This window comes from Helicoverpa zea, chromosome 13, assembly GCF_022581195.2.
Source record: "Helicoverpa zea isolate HzStark_Cry1AcR chromosome 13, ilHelZeax1.1, whole genome shotgun sequence".
NCBI lineage: Eukaryota > Metazoa > Arthropoda > Insecta > Lepidoptera > Noctuidae > Helicoverpa > Helicoverpa zea.
Window position 1 is genome coordinate 7,229,751 of NC_061464.1, and position 14,830 is coordinate 7,244,580.

Here is a 14,830-nt window from a genome sequence, read left to right on the forward strand (position 1 = left end):
GAACCGAGTCGAACATGAATCGTATGTCGCTTAAGTAAAATTAGGAGAATCGGGCCCCTGGAATCGCGCTTTAAAAGTTTTTTCGCTTGAATGTAAAGCCGAGCATTTACGCACGACAAAATCTACAAGTGTGTAAGTGCTCCTACGGGGATTTCGACAACCTATCTCGTTGGGTTGCTTGCCAGTGGTTAAAAGATCATGACCATCAACGGTACTGGTTTTTCTCATGCATCAATTGGAATCCATCTAAAACAACTTTGGAATTGACGCAACTCTGTACCGTGGTCCATATTGTCGTGGTCATTCTCCTTTAAGATTACCTCAATACAAGTAAGTAATTTCAGAGTATCCAGTTTGAAATTCTGGTTTTACCCCCTTCTCAAAACTGACAAATACGCAGTTACTAGAAAGACGCTTGTATGCACCAACAAGGAAAAGAAACATGATTCTCTTTATTATATCCATTAACATTCATATAGATTTAATTCTAAATTCGTCCATCTCATATGAATTGCAACATTACAGACTCAAGTGCAATTCGGTATCAAGTGCACTCGAGTTTAGTAAATAGGTTAATTAGTGCATCAAGTTTTGATTGGCTTTTAATATTGATAGGCAAGTTTATGTTTTTATAGCCTTTTTGGAAGATATTTATTTAGAGTGTACCTATTTGTTGAAAGAATGTAAGCTGGTCCTACATTTTGTAAGTGGGTATGTTGCGGATCGAAATACTACTCGTATTATATTTTAGCTAGTTTCCCGTGTCCATTGGAACCCGTGCCCTAATAACATACCTATGGTTTATGTTACTCGGAGATAATTTAGTTTCCTAGCAGTGAAATAATTTTTCATTTCAGTATCGGACCCTTTAGGGGGTACCTACAAACAAACAAAATATGTATTTCCTCTTTTTAAGTGTTAGTTGAAATGGTTGTACTTGAATAACTATGTAGGTAGAATTGCAAATAGAACTTAGGTACTTATATTTTACATAAATAATGTACATATTTCAACAATAACTTTTAATGCATATAGGTATATTGTACTTGAACAAATATCCATAAAAACTAATTGAATAAGTAGATAATATAGGTATTAGTTATTGAGCAAATGTTTATTTTGCAACGGAAGCATTGTAATGGGAAATACATGGATAAACAGGTAATTCTAGTGTTTAACAATGAACTAAGACCTAGCACTCCTAAGATATTATTGCATTACCTACTAAGTACCTATTTACAGCTTTATGTCGAAATTGTTATTAATTAAACATACCTACTTACCTTCTGGATTATGTTTTTCACAAACTTTTAAGGAATACACATATGATTTGTATAAAAAGCTATCAAAATGTACTCAAAACAAATCAGGTATTTGAGTATAGATACCAGCTAAGATTTCAGGAGGTCTTCCAGTTATAACACGTAACTTAATCAAAACCTTGATGGAATAAATAGAATAATTAGCTATTCTTCTATTCGCTTCTATAGTTTACAAATTAATGAAATTAAAAACAGCTCTGAAAAATAAATGGTTTGCCAGACATTCTAAAACTTTCAAAAAACCCATGCAAAATATCAATATCCGTAATCCGACAAACAAAATTGCATATCACATAAACCACTCAAACGTTTGATGCAACTTCACCGCAAATGTTATCTCCTTATAAAATCTAGACGCACACATCTTGATCGTACATTTAATTCAATAAATTTACATTGACACTAATTCAGTAGGCCAGCCGTGGGGCAAGGCCGTATCTAATGGCCGCTTGCCTCTGCGATTCACTTCGATAAAAAACTTGATTTCATTATAGTTTGGAGTTTATTTGAGGATTATAACGTATTCTGAATTAAGTGTTTAAGTTATGGTCATTTAAAGATTTAAGTCCTTCTAATATTATAAAGCTGAAGAGTTTTTTTTTTAAAGACCTCAAAAATCATCAAATGACCCCTCGCTGTGGGTTAGCAGCGGTGAGGGAGTTAAGACTTTTACTGACTAAAAAACTGTCGTGTTCCGTCGTAGGCCTTTTATGTAGGTACCAGGGCCGCGGTAACTCTTTCGAACAATCCCGCAGCCCCGGCAGGCAAGCTGAAGAGTTACGTGGTAATTTCAGGAACTATTGCTTCAATTTTAAAGAAATATTTTAGTGTTAAATAGCTTATTTATCGAGAAGGCTATGGTATAGCCTGCTTCTCAAAGAGGTAAATCTTTCGGGGTTCTCGTGAAACCGCTGACGGAAACTTTATACACATTAGACAGAGCTATTTAAAGGTGCCCAAACAATGGAGTAAGCCTATATAATCTGTAAAATAAAACAAATTAAAAGCAAAATCACATAATGATCAAATACCACCAGCATTGAATTCATCACTTAATTACAAAATTTATATAAATTATTAATATAAAGCTAGCATGACAATACCGCTGACACATTTCGACTGCAGTGTCGTGATGCAGTGCCATCACGAACAACTGCACCGTTAGGGTGAGTCTACACGGTGCATGTAGCTGGAGCAAGTTAACATGGGCAAGTGACAAGTGACAAGAGCACACGGGTGGGTATTTTGCTTTGGTGCATGCGCGAGTCGCAAGATCCGCAGGTTTTTTAAATGCATGTTACCTGCGCATCTGCCTCAGCAAGCGCAAGCTAAAGTCCATTTCACGAAAGAAGTCCCGCAGACGCAGCGCTAGTGTCTATGCGATAGCTCGGCAAATACGTAAAAAATATATACATACACCGAGCCTTTTACCCAACTATATTGGCGTCGGGCTCCAGCCTAACCGGATTCAGCTGAGTACGAGTGCTTTACAAGAAGCGACTGCCTATCTGACCTCCTCAACCCAATTACAAAATATATACAGTAGTTCCACAATTTTCCGCGGGACTTCTTTCGTGAAATGTACTTTACTTGCACCTTTTAGACGCACCGTTATTGATGCTACACTAGTATAATTTAGCTGTTCCCGTCATCCGTGTCAAGGGCTACTAACCGTACCTACTGGTCTAACCTATTAGGGTAACAGGTTCTAGGCATGAAGTACCGTTCGGGCTATTCACGCTGTTTGGGTTATCTTTGTTGAAAACTAGTTTCGTCGATCAAAAATAAAATTTTCAGATTATTTATGGATCTTTTTGCGCGTTTAACAAATCCCTCAAAAAGTATCATGGCTTTAAACATACTTTAACTCAGACTTTGCTATACTTAGTTCTGATCCGGTAATTTGACGTTATCATAAGTTAACGGTGAGAGTATGATAATTATTGATAATGATTTTGAAGTTATCTGGGGCCCGATTCTCCTAATTTTACTTAAGCGACATACGACTCACGTTCGACTGCGATCCAATCACGACTCGATTATGATTGAAGCGTATGTGGCATTCCGCTATTTTTTCTTTGAAATAAACGTTTTTATCCTTTTCTGTCATTCAATAATGAATCATTATGTCTGCAAATGATTTACGATTGCAATATGATTATAGAGCAAACTACCGTATAGACCAAAATCACCAAAATAGCAGACCAATCGCAAATCGAATGTCGTTGGAATACGATTGGTCTTATACTAGTAGGAGAATGCCCGATATGGTTAAAACTGCTATTGCGATTCGATTTCTATTCAATTTTGACATTATCAACTTAGGAGAATCGGGCCCCTGAAACTAGCTAATGTAAGTAGCCCCTAAAACATAACATATTGTTTTCAGCAATAATAACTCTTTCTTTTTGTCTAAGAATTGTAAAACTTTACTGATACCTTATAAAGCGTATGACTCACAAATGCAACTACCAACCAAGGCTAAAATTACAATAAATCGATAATTAGTCTTCAAGATTAATTTAAGTATAGCACTTAGATTATCGCTGTTTTGAAGGCTACTATTAACATGGCAGGAAGGTTTTAATGTCAATGCACCACTCTCACCTAGGTAGGTACACAGATTTTAATTTATGCCGAAGCTAATCTATTTAGTTCCCATTTGCTAAACCGTGCTCTGGTTTAGAAACTGCGGTTTTAGAATTGTACAATATGGTTTATATTTTTACTTATATATAAGTACTATAGTTCTACCTTCATTTGAATAGTGGTAAGAACAGAGGAAAGGAAAATGAACGTTGGAGAGACAATTCCTGGACCGTATGAAATTACTTGACCGCTATAAAAAAATAAAATTAAAGCAATAATTTTTGCTGACTTCAACACTTAGTTGGTTGGAACTGGAACCAACCTAGTTGGAATTATTAATTTCATAAAATAATGTCGTCATCTGACTACAATCAAATTATAAAGCGAATAAAACTAGTGTTGCCCAAATGCAAGAACAAGACGAGACTTAGCCAGTCTTGGTCTTGGTCTTGCGCCAATACACCTGGTCTTGGTCTTGGTCTTGGTCTTGCGCTCCCAGTCTTGGTCTTGGTCTTGGTCTTGCAGCAAGAGTCTTGCAAGTCTTGCAATTACCTATTAGTCTATTACTATTTATTAAAGTTTACTTTAAATCTTAGAAAAACGTATTAGAATTGGAACATTGTGAGCTTGAATTAACATAGCCATAGTAAAGATCAAGCAGATTAATAAATAACTGAAGATTTGATAAGAAATTCGAAAAATCAACTGACCTATATGTCGTTTTCCATGGAAGTAACTATTTCTTAATAAACATTTATGATTTATAAGCTTACATTTGCTAAAACATGTAAAAAAATGTAAGAAATATAATGACTAAATGTACAATAATAGTACCTAAGTAATTAGTTTAAAACCATATAAGTAATCAATATTATAATATATACTTACTAGAATGAATCCTTACCATTTTATCCTAATCATAATACTACTTGCGTGATCAGTATATGTATTCATTTTCATTCTAAGCACTCTGAAACTTATTTATTCTTTGGAACACCTGTAGGTACTCTACTAGGAAATTATTTTGCATGAGTATACCTACGCCCTATGGCGGCAAACAAATAGTGTCAAATGTTATGATTTCGGCGTGGCGGCAACGATTGTTGTAGATTTCAAAAGAAGCCGCCGGCGCGTGTATAACCATGTACTTCCGAAAAGCGGCTTTCTTTGAGAAGTAAGTACAAAACCTTTGATGCCGCATTATCAAAGTGCCGATGGTTAAAACATAACTATGCATGCACTCAGTTTGATTTTAATAGATATTTTTTTATTCGCTATGTTTATGGTATTAGTCGTAATGCGCATAGGTCCAGTTTTTCATATTCTTTGATACAGTTTTTTGCGTCTCATAGAATTCCTAAGCGTACCTACCTATACACCGAACTGTTACACCTAACTACTCAGTGAAATAGCGCTAAGTCTTAGCTGCAAGACGCAAGAGTCTTGCAGGCTATGTCTTGTTCTTGCTCAAATCTTGCACGGTCAGTCTTGGTCTTGGTCTTGCTAAAAATACGCGGTCTTGTTCTTGGTCTTGGTCTTGCAAAAACGCAAGAACAAGACCAAGACTGCAAGACCAAGACTGAATTTGGGCAACACTAAATAAAACACAATTACCTATTTATCTTCCTCATTAGTAAATTCATGAAAACTGAAATAGGTGCAATAAGGTAGATATCTAATTATACTCGCATATTCTTCAAAGTCCATTTCCTACAATAATTTGTCTAATAATTATCTACTTGTAAAGAACGCAAATAAACCAGTTGCATTACAAATTACATTTGACCCAGTTGTTTCAAAAAATGCGGAATATTAACCTTCCTTGTACCGCATACAATTGTTTGTCAATATAAATGTAACAATGAACAGCTGATGTGTCAATGACAGCGAAATTTTTATTTGTTGTACAGTTTTCCGCAAATAAGTTTGCACGTCTGAAGTCCGCGCCATTTGACATCTAGCTAGTGCGCATTTTGAGTAGGTATCACTAAGTTAGCTACTTGAAGTGACCAACTTCGTAGCAGTAGTTTTTGACGAATACTACCAGACTAGCTTGTTCCATGGGTTTTACTCTTGACTAAAGAAATATTTTTTCGGAAGAAGATCAAGAAAGTCCAAAATTTTTTGCCAAATTAAAGTTTTTTTCTTAAAAAATAAGCAACTCAAAAGCCTATCTAACAATTAACCTAATTTCTACAAAACTTGATAAATTATTTATCAAAGCAAGACGCTGGTAATTGTAATCAGTAATCAACAATGGCTATCTATTATGTAATCGTTGTCAGGTAGCCGATATAGGTAACAATGTCACGGTTGAACGCATCCACAGGAAGTAATGAGCGTTTAAGTTCTCTTTTATTATTAAATTAAGTAGTGGGCATTTTCCGAACATTTAAAACCGTAAATAAAGTAAAGATATCTAGAATTCTATGTATATTCTAATTTCTGAAAAATTATGAATTAACGTAACTTTTCCCCATTTTACGAGACCTTTTTTGCTTGAACCACGGTGTAAACAGATATATTATGAATACGACACGTACAAAATTATGCTTCCGTAAAACAAAATATTGTTGATAAACAAAATTAAGTCTGAATCAACAAAAAATATTCTGAAATATCAGTTACTAACACGTTGGTCAACGTAGCGCCATCTAGTTTCCACACGTGAAACTTGCCGTCCGTGAACGCGAACGCTAATTTCGACACAACACGCATGTGTCAGGATGGCCGAGCGGTCTAAGGCGCCAGACTCAAGGTTTCCTTGCCTGTCAAACAGGTTCGAGTTGTTCTGGTCCTCTCTGAGGGCGTGGGTTCGAATCCCACTTCTGACAAACCTTTTTGTTTGTTATTTTTTGTTTTTTATTGTAATGTGGTAAATATTTTATAATGTTTATTGTTGACTAATAATTTATAAATGCAATGGTGTAATAAAATATTAATTATTTTACGTTAATTCAAAAAAAGGAATGGTTAATAGGTATACAAATGAGACAATTATATGTAGAGTTATTTACCTACAAGTTCAAAAATACCAGTCGACAACAATAAGCAGGATTTTATTAAAGCTTTTTAGTTTTAACTAAAAGTCTATCTTAAACTGTTTTATAATATTGTAAACTGAACTCTGTAACTGTACCTTCATTGTTTCTTATAAATAAATTGAACTTTTGTAAAGATACCTATTAATAAAAGACATTACTTAATTCATCAATGAATTTCAACACAAACCATAAACAGGTCACATATCAGAGAGTTTATTGGCCAATAAATAAATTCAGTCGTGACTTCTTGGCCTTAACCTCCTCAGTGCGTAAATACGACAAAACTACACGTATGCTTGTATACATATGTGCCAATATTCTAACACTGTGTGCATTGTTACGCTTAACAATGTTTATAAGTGGAAATAACTAGAATAGAATGGATCTAACAAACATAGGCAGGTTCAGTTAAAAACAAATGCCTAACTCTGTCGCTTTGAGAGCAGTTATTTGACGCTACGAGTGTCTTGACTGTCATGAAGTCATTAGTGGCCAATTCGGAGGGGAAAAGTTGTTTTGGAAAACTTTATTTTGTATCGTGGGAACTGTTTTCGTTCATTGTTTAACAATGCTTTAAAAACAGAAAGAAGTCCGTCATAATTATTCCGGGTCCTAGTACAATTCAGGGAACTAGTTACAAAGACCAACCAACTTGGACATACGCCAAGGAAATTCATCATTGTGGACATGATACATATTAAATTAAGCGCCTTAGTTCTTTGTAAAAGATGATACATAATTTTTATTAACTCAAACAAAGTGACGATGTAGGCAGATATACCTAAGTGTTCAGTTTTTTCCTTGTTGAGGCAAGGAACTGAAAGATTCTCAATTCGGATGGCATTTTTTGTATTTTCCTGACAAATGCGGTAAAGAACCACCTTCAAGAACCTAGAACAGCTGCCCCAGAATTCTAAACATTTTTTTAATACTTTTTGCACAATATACAACGGCGGACATTACGAGGATTCTCTGCCAGTCTACCTTAGGGCGCTGGTGAAATATACCTAAGTGGTAGATGCAAAACAGTCTTTGTTTGAGCATTAAATCAGCATCTAAAGACATGTTCCTCTGATTGTTCCAGGTGTTCAGTTCGTGTGTGATGGTGCGCATGCTCTCAGTGCTGCTGCTGGCGGTAGCACTGTGCGGCGCCGCCACCACACTCGACTCCGAGCTCGGGCTTGGCAAGGCGATCAATATATTTATGAGGTAAGGATACAGGTTACCTACTTAATATTTTTTGGAATAGGACTTCTCGGCTTTAGAATCAAAGCTAGTATAGTAGCTAGCTAGTATAATATAATACCTAATAGGATTTTATTTTTGCAAACTACCTAGGTATACCTTAAAGTTATGTCTAACTCTTATGACGATTTATGGGCGAGTTTTAGGCTACATACCTTCAATGATTTGGCGTTGTAGGTATACGCAAAAATGGTTTATACTAACGTACAAAATCGTAGTCATTAGGTATAAATTCTGAGAAAATGAGATGTTCTGAAATCCATTACGTACTACCAATATAAATACAATAATTCAGACAAATTACATCTCCGTATTTCCCCTAGATACTTAAGAGGATACCTACATAACACTTAACCAACCTCCCCTCACTTCCAGGTATGGCTACCTCAGCATCTGCATGCGGGTGGTGCCCCGGAACGACACCGAAGGCTGGGTCTTCCGAGAGCCAACAGTCTCCGTCTTCCGCGAGGTGGAACAGTTCTCCATCGCCCCGACTCCCCGGCACGCGAAGACACTGTTCGACGGAGACTTCCATATGGAGTTCTGCGATAACCTGAAGCAGCTGCTACAGGCTTACTTTAGGGATTTTACTTTTGAAAGGTATGGGATTCGGATGCCATGATAAAGTTTTTAAAGTCAGTGTTTACATACCAGCGATATTCGTGAGCCGAGTTGCAAGATCAATGCATGTTGTTTTATCGGACGTGAATCATTATTTTCTATCCAATAAACTTGATATTTAGCGTAGGTACGGTTTGTAGTTTCCTACTGTCATGTTTTCTTTTGTATCCTCTAAGCTATTTTTACAATACCTACTTACTTATATAGGCTAATTGACTACTGCTTCTTAGAGTCTGAAAACACATTCAATCACCAGACGTACTAAAAATGGAATGGAGCATAAAAAAACATTGTCCTAAGCAGCCTTCAGTTTTTGTTATTGTTTCGCATCTATTGATTCGGTCGAGATTTATCTGAATTTGAAGGAGGTAAGTAGCAACAGCAATACTTCTTTTCAAGAATCTTTTATCACTTATTTTTTTCTAATCTCATCGTGTACCTAACCAATTCTGATAAAATAATGTTTCTGCAACTATAACCACTAACCGATAACTAGGACTGATTGTCTGAAAGATGACATGAATTAGAACGCAATGGATGTTTGTATGAATACTGACAGCGAGTAATAAATTCAGAAAACAGTAACTTCAAATGACTTGGGAACAGGGCAGAAGGAAACCACAACTACTACATATAGGTATACATATAAAACTAATACCACCTTATAATCTTGCAGACTGGAGCGACCCTGGCGCGCGTTCACCGCCGGCTGGCCGACGGACATCATGGCGCGGAACCTCGGCATCAACTCCTCCTTCATCAATGGAGACCACTGCTACGTGCTCGTCAGGGTTTCCAGGTAATTATTCATCAGATACCTACTATACCCTTAGAAAGACCTCTCGTTGTGGGTTGCAGTCTCACCTAGTTCCAAGTTCTAAAGGACCCCATAGAATTTTTTGACTTATAATTTTTGGTAGTTTAAGGTCCTACTTTTGCTAGGTTTGAAGCCCGCAAATATTTTTAATATTAAAAAAAATAAGCTTTAATATTAGTAAATGAACCTCAACGTATGTATGAAACCTGTAGTTCCTAAAATATTGATTAAGTTTGGTAGAAGTTACAAACTCTACTAAAGTCAGTCTGATGAAATTCCCAAAGAACATTTTTCTCCAATCTAATTTACAACCCTTATATTCCAGATTCCGCGAGACAGCGAAACTAAGCGATCTTCCCGGGAACATAGCGGTAGAGGACGTAGTATACGATGCGATCCAGGAGGCGGCGATAGGCGACACGGCGTCCATAGCCGACTTCATCAGAAAGTATGGCTCGCACTACATCGCGTCCTATATCACTGGGAACTCGCTGTATCAGGTGAGGGTCGTGGTTATGAGGATTTCAGTAAAGTTTCATGTGATTTTGTACCTAATAGTGGACCGAATTTGTTATTCTTTGGTGAAACAATTCCTAGCGTAATGCGCAGACGTAATTCTGGAGGACCCCAGTTTTATGACCGGACTAAAAAGTGGTCTAAAAATTAATTTGCATAAGTAACAGACAATATAATCTCTAATCTTTATGTGACTACTTTCTATGAGAGATAAAAATGGTTTACACATAGTTTACTTTCCTTGCCACCACATTCTATAAAAGGGAAACTCAATTAAAACTATTTGCCACTAAAACTCGGTCCTTCGCAATGAGTTGCATCATGTAAATATAACCAACCCATTTCCAGTCATCAAATTGCCGATTTGACCAATCACAAAGGGCAACAATTTTACAGCTGGTTATGGTTATCGTTATAGTTAAATAGTGCAACTCACCCTTAATCTTTTTAAGTATTAGGTACCACATGGTATAAAAGTGTTACATTCCATTTTTTTTTATATAAAACCTCCTATGTGAATTCATCACCAGGTATTTGTGTTCTCTCGCGGCGTGTACTCCCGTATCAAGGAGCGCGTGAAGTCTCGTGGTATCTCTGACATACCTGTGGCAGAGATGAACAACTTCTTCTCGCCGCTCTTCGCCGAACACGTGGGCGCTGTCAAGGTTTGGACTGTGTGTGAAAACCTGGTTCTATGGAGTGAAAACTTGATATCCAATACTTACCCGCTTCATGTTCAAAAATAAAGTTAGGTATAGATAATTTTACCAACGGCATGTCTGAATTGGGAATGTTCATTATTTCCCGACTTCAAAATACTTTATTAATAAAAAGGATAAATGCCATTTTTCACCAAATTCAAAAAAGTTTCTCAGTTCTGCTGGTTTTATTGAATAAATTGTCAAGTTTTCACTCAATATAGGATCAGGCAAAATAATGCATGAACCATCCATACGCCATCATACAATCACATGGATGACATTATGCATTAATTAACAACTTCTTTTCATTCATATATCATTGCAAATCATCGTCATGCGCATGAGCATACCAAGTCATCACTTCTGCATTCTCTCTCTTTCTCTGTTTCTGATCATCATTTTTCATTATCACATTTCATAAGCACTTGCTAAGGAAAAATACGCAAATCATTCAATACATCAAAAGAAAAAATATATATATCGGTACTTAAAAATGAAACCCTGGTATAAAGAAAATGATGACAAAAATTCAAAGTCATATTCAAATCACAAAAAAACAGCAATTATATCTACCATAACAAAATTGAATCAAAAGTGAAGATTTTTTAATGACAAATAATAGAGTTACAAAGAGAGAGAATACCCAAAAATAAACAAATGACAAATGAAAAGAAGTTGAGAACACCAGTCTACCCTTGACAAACCCTGGAGTACACGCCGCAAATTTTAAAATTCGAACAAAAACATGAATCTTGTCTATGCTCTCACTCCAGGTGTTTGTGTTCTCTAGAACGGCATACTCTATGATCAAAGAGAGGTTAAAGAGTAAGGGAGTAGCTGATATAACTGCTAAGGAGCTGGAAGGCTACTTCTCGCCGTGGCATGCAAAACATATTGGCCAGATCAAGGTAATTTATTAGTAAACATCATCAACAACAAGCCAGTAAGTCTAACAACCAGTCTTACCAAAGAGTGTCAGGTTGCCCGGGGTAACTGGGTTGAAGAGGTCAGAGGTCGCTTCATGTAAAACACTGGCACTTAGCTGCATTCGGTTACACTGGAAGCTGACATTGACAAAAGGCTAGGTTTCTAAATTCACAATCATTAATTACCCACCTGAAAAATGCATTTTCCATTTCCCCTATAAATTCATTTTCACGGTATCTCCCTTTCATTATTACCTACTGGTTCATAAATCACTCTTCAGTCACAGCATTATCAAAATTCATGATCAATTAAGCTTTGTTCTTCTTAACAAAAAGTTCTATAGTCACTTATATTTTCTTTTTAATTTTCAGGTGGCCAGTGGCAACAAAACAGTGGAAAACTGGGCGACCAAACGCCTAAGGGTCCATTACTACATTTTCTCCTACCCAAGTTTACTAAAGTTACACGGAGAACCATCGCTCCTAAGAAGTCTAGACACGTTACTAGGAAATGAAGCCTTATTGCAATTAGAATTAAAAACATTATCCCCTGCATTCAAAGACGTGAAGAAAAAGAAATGGTTCGAAGAAGTCATAGACAATTATTTAAAACTTTGGGAGAGTAACATGTGACGTAGTTTAGTTAATAGTCTAATAGTTATTTTGTGACGTAACTTAAAACAAGATCTATTAAGTTGCAGAATACTAACATTAGCCGGTCTTTGTTCACAATTTAAGATACGGCCTAAGTTAGAATTATCACATTGAAACAATGCATAAAAGTGGCTTGTAGCAACTTTTTGAATACAACGAACATATTTATTTTATTGTGGATTTTGAATAAAAAATATAGTTAGTAAGTACAATAAAATGGAAATGAATCTATGACAGAGTGACTAATTAATGTTTTAAATATAAATTGTAGTGGAAATAACAAAATAATGATTAATGAGTGAAATGAATCTAGATACGAATGATTTTGCATCGGTAGTTATATTTTTGTACATACCTAAATAGTTCATTTTTTAATTACAAAGTGCCTTATATTCTTCAAAAATTGATTGTTATTTATCATGGCAATTCATTTAACACTTTTTTAATTTTAATATTCCACTTGCGCCAGAAGTCAAAAAACATATCCTTATTATAATCACATTTTGAGACACATAGTGTGTGCATTTATTAAGTCGCTAGTACACAAAACGTCCGACAGAGGCGCTGCTGTCGAATCAACTTCTCAACATTTTATGCTCTTATTGAAATCATCAGAAAAGACTTGAATTGAATTCTGTCCATTATGATATTAAGCTTAATTTTAAATGACAATAAAATATAGTTGTAATGTGCAATAATGGGTGTCGCCAAAAGCGGGATCAAACACTATATGCATTTAGTTTCGAATAAGTAGTTAATTTATAAGTTAAGAACATTAAGGTGGTGTAAATATTCTTATTTTGATAAAAATAAAGTTATTTTGTGACTGAAGTTGTAGTTTCAATCAAATATCTATAGTTACGATAGTACCTACATATTGAATTAATATACCTACCCATAATTTTCTAGAAATGGAGACACAATGGATTACATTATTATATTGATATAAAGTATATCTCAATACCCAAGTTATCGTCTCATATTAAGACAATGACTCCCAAATTGCGTTATCTTAGCAAAATGAGGCCATAGTGAACCAACCTCTTTTGTTAAGTCAGGTTATTTTTAAGCTGGCAACTTTTCGTTACTTAGTACCTACGTAGTTAGAGGGCAATGAATCAACATTATAATGATAACAATTCCTAGTAAGAATGAGCTGTACACAAATTGTGGAAGTGGCAAAACAATGATTTACAGGGGAATTTAGAAAGATAAATTGGTATTTTACGCCCGTTTATCTCAAACGGTTAAGCAGGGTCGTAGGATGTAGGTAAATGACCTCTGAATAGACCGCTAGTCTGTCATTACCGTCTACTAGACAGAAGTCGAGACTCAGACCTTCTAAATCAGACTGGTACAAAGAAGTATTAAGAAGGTACATGGTGGGATAGTCAGTAAGAGTCTGACGCTCCCCTACGCTGCTTACCCACAGCGGGATCATTTGATCATGATGATTTCCCATAAAAAAAGACCTAAATCAAAAAATATATACAAGGACACTGCACCCTGATCCGCGAATTAAAGCCAGACTTTATATTCAGTACATTTGATTTGGTTCCAGCTGTGTTTATTTCACTACCACCAACTTCATCCAGTTAGACTTAGAAGCCGACCCCAACATAGTTAGGAAAAGGCTCGGCAGATGATAATGTGTTTATTTCACCACCGACCTCTAGTGAGCAATGTAGTTAAAAGCATTTTGTTTTGCAATTAAATCGGCTTTTAGATATATTTTAATCACAAGGTTATGCATTGCACCAATTGAATCTTCTACGCATTGACACAAAGAACATCTTAAAATTAAACTTGTTTTAAGATAAATGCAAAAAGTCTTGAATAAATGCTATTATTAAGACAGACAGCCGAATTCACAAGTGTTCAGTCAGATAAGGGTTAATTCACACTAAAGGTGAAGCGGGGTTATCGCGCCGCGTGAATGGATCGGTCTGTACCAACCTTGATTTTTAGCTATTGACCAATTTTATTCACAAGATGAAGATTATGGAGTAGAGCGGTTTTTTACAAACAATTTCAGCAAAGATTCGAAAATTTTCACCAGAATATATTTGTAATCATATTTGTACGGAAGAAAATCATTTAAAAACCTATTCTTCCTACAGACGTAGTTCGGAGAAGGTAACTTAAATGAATGAATACGTTTGCATATAAATTCATTGCATAATAAAATAGGTAATTACATAAGTACACTTACCTATGTGTGTTAGTAAGTAGCTAAATATATTTATATTAAGGATCCTTTTACCTATATTCGTGACCAATCTATTTGCTAAGAAATATAGGTACCTACTAATCGTGGCTTTTCGTAATTTGCACTTGCTGACTAATTAATTCAAAAGTATTTTTTAGAATAATTTTCCTTGAAATACAGTAAAGT

The 14,830-nt window shown here is 35.6% G+C and overlaps 1 protein-coding gene and 1 non-coding gene across 3 annotated transcripts in view; both read left to right on the forward strand.

Annotated features, from left to right (window-relative positions):
• Positions 1-13,266, forward strand: part of LOC124635688 (torso-like protein) — a 56,434-nt gene extending 43,168 nt beyond the window's left edge. Inside the window, exons 2-7 of one of the 2 annotated variants that reach the window (XM_047171639.1) lie at positions 8,040-8,164; positions 8,576-8,800; positions 9,498-9,620; positions 9,964-10,138; positions 10,685-10,819; positions 12,154-13,266. In XM_047171639.1, coding sequence (XP_047027595.1) covers positions 8,058-8,164; positions 8,576-8,800; positions 9,498-9,620; positions 9,964-10,138; positions 10,685-10,819; positions 12,154-12,414 — 1,026 coding nt within the window. In that variant the 5' untranslated portion in view covers positions 8,040-8,057 and the 3' untranslated portion in view covers positions 12,415-13,266. Of the gene's footprint in view, positions 1-8,039; positions 8,165-8,575; positions 8,801-9,497; positions 9,621-9,963; positions 10,139-10,684; positions 10,820-11,628; positions 11,764-12,153 lie in introns of both variants that reach the window. The other variant, XM_047171640.1, reaches the window with a different exon arrangement.
• Positions 6,632-6,745, forward strand: Trnal-caa. The gene is made up of 2 exons: positions 6,632-6,669; positions 6,701-6,745. It is a non-coding gene; the product is annotated as a tRNA-Leu (tRNA).
• Positions 13,267-14,830: the final 1,564 nt, after the last annotated feature.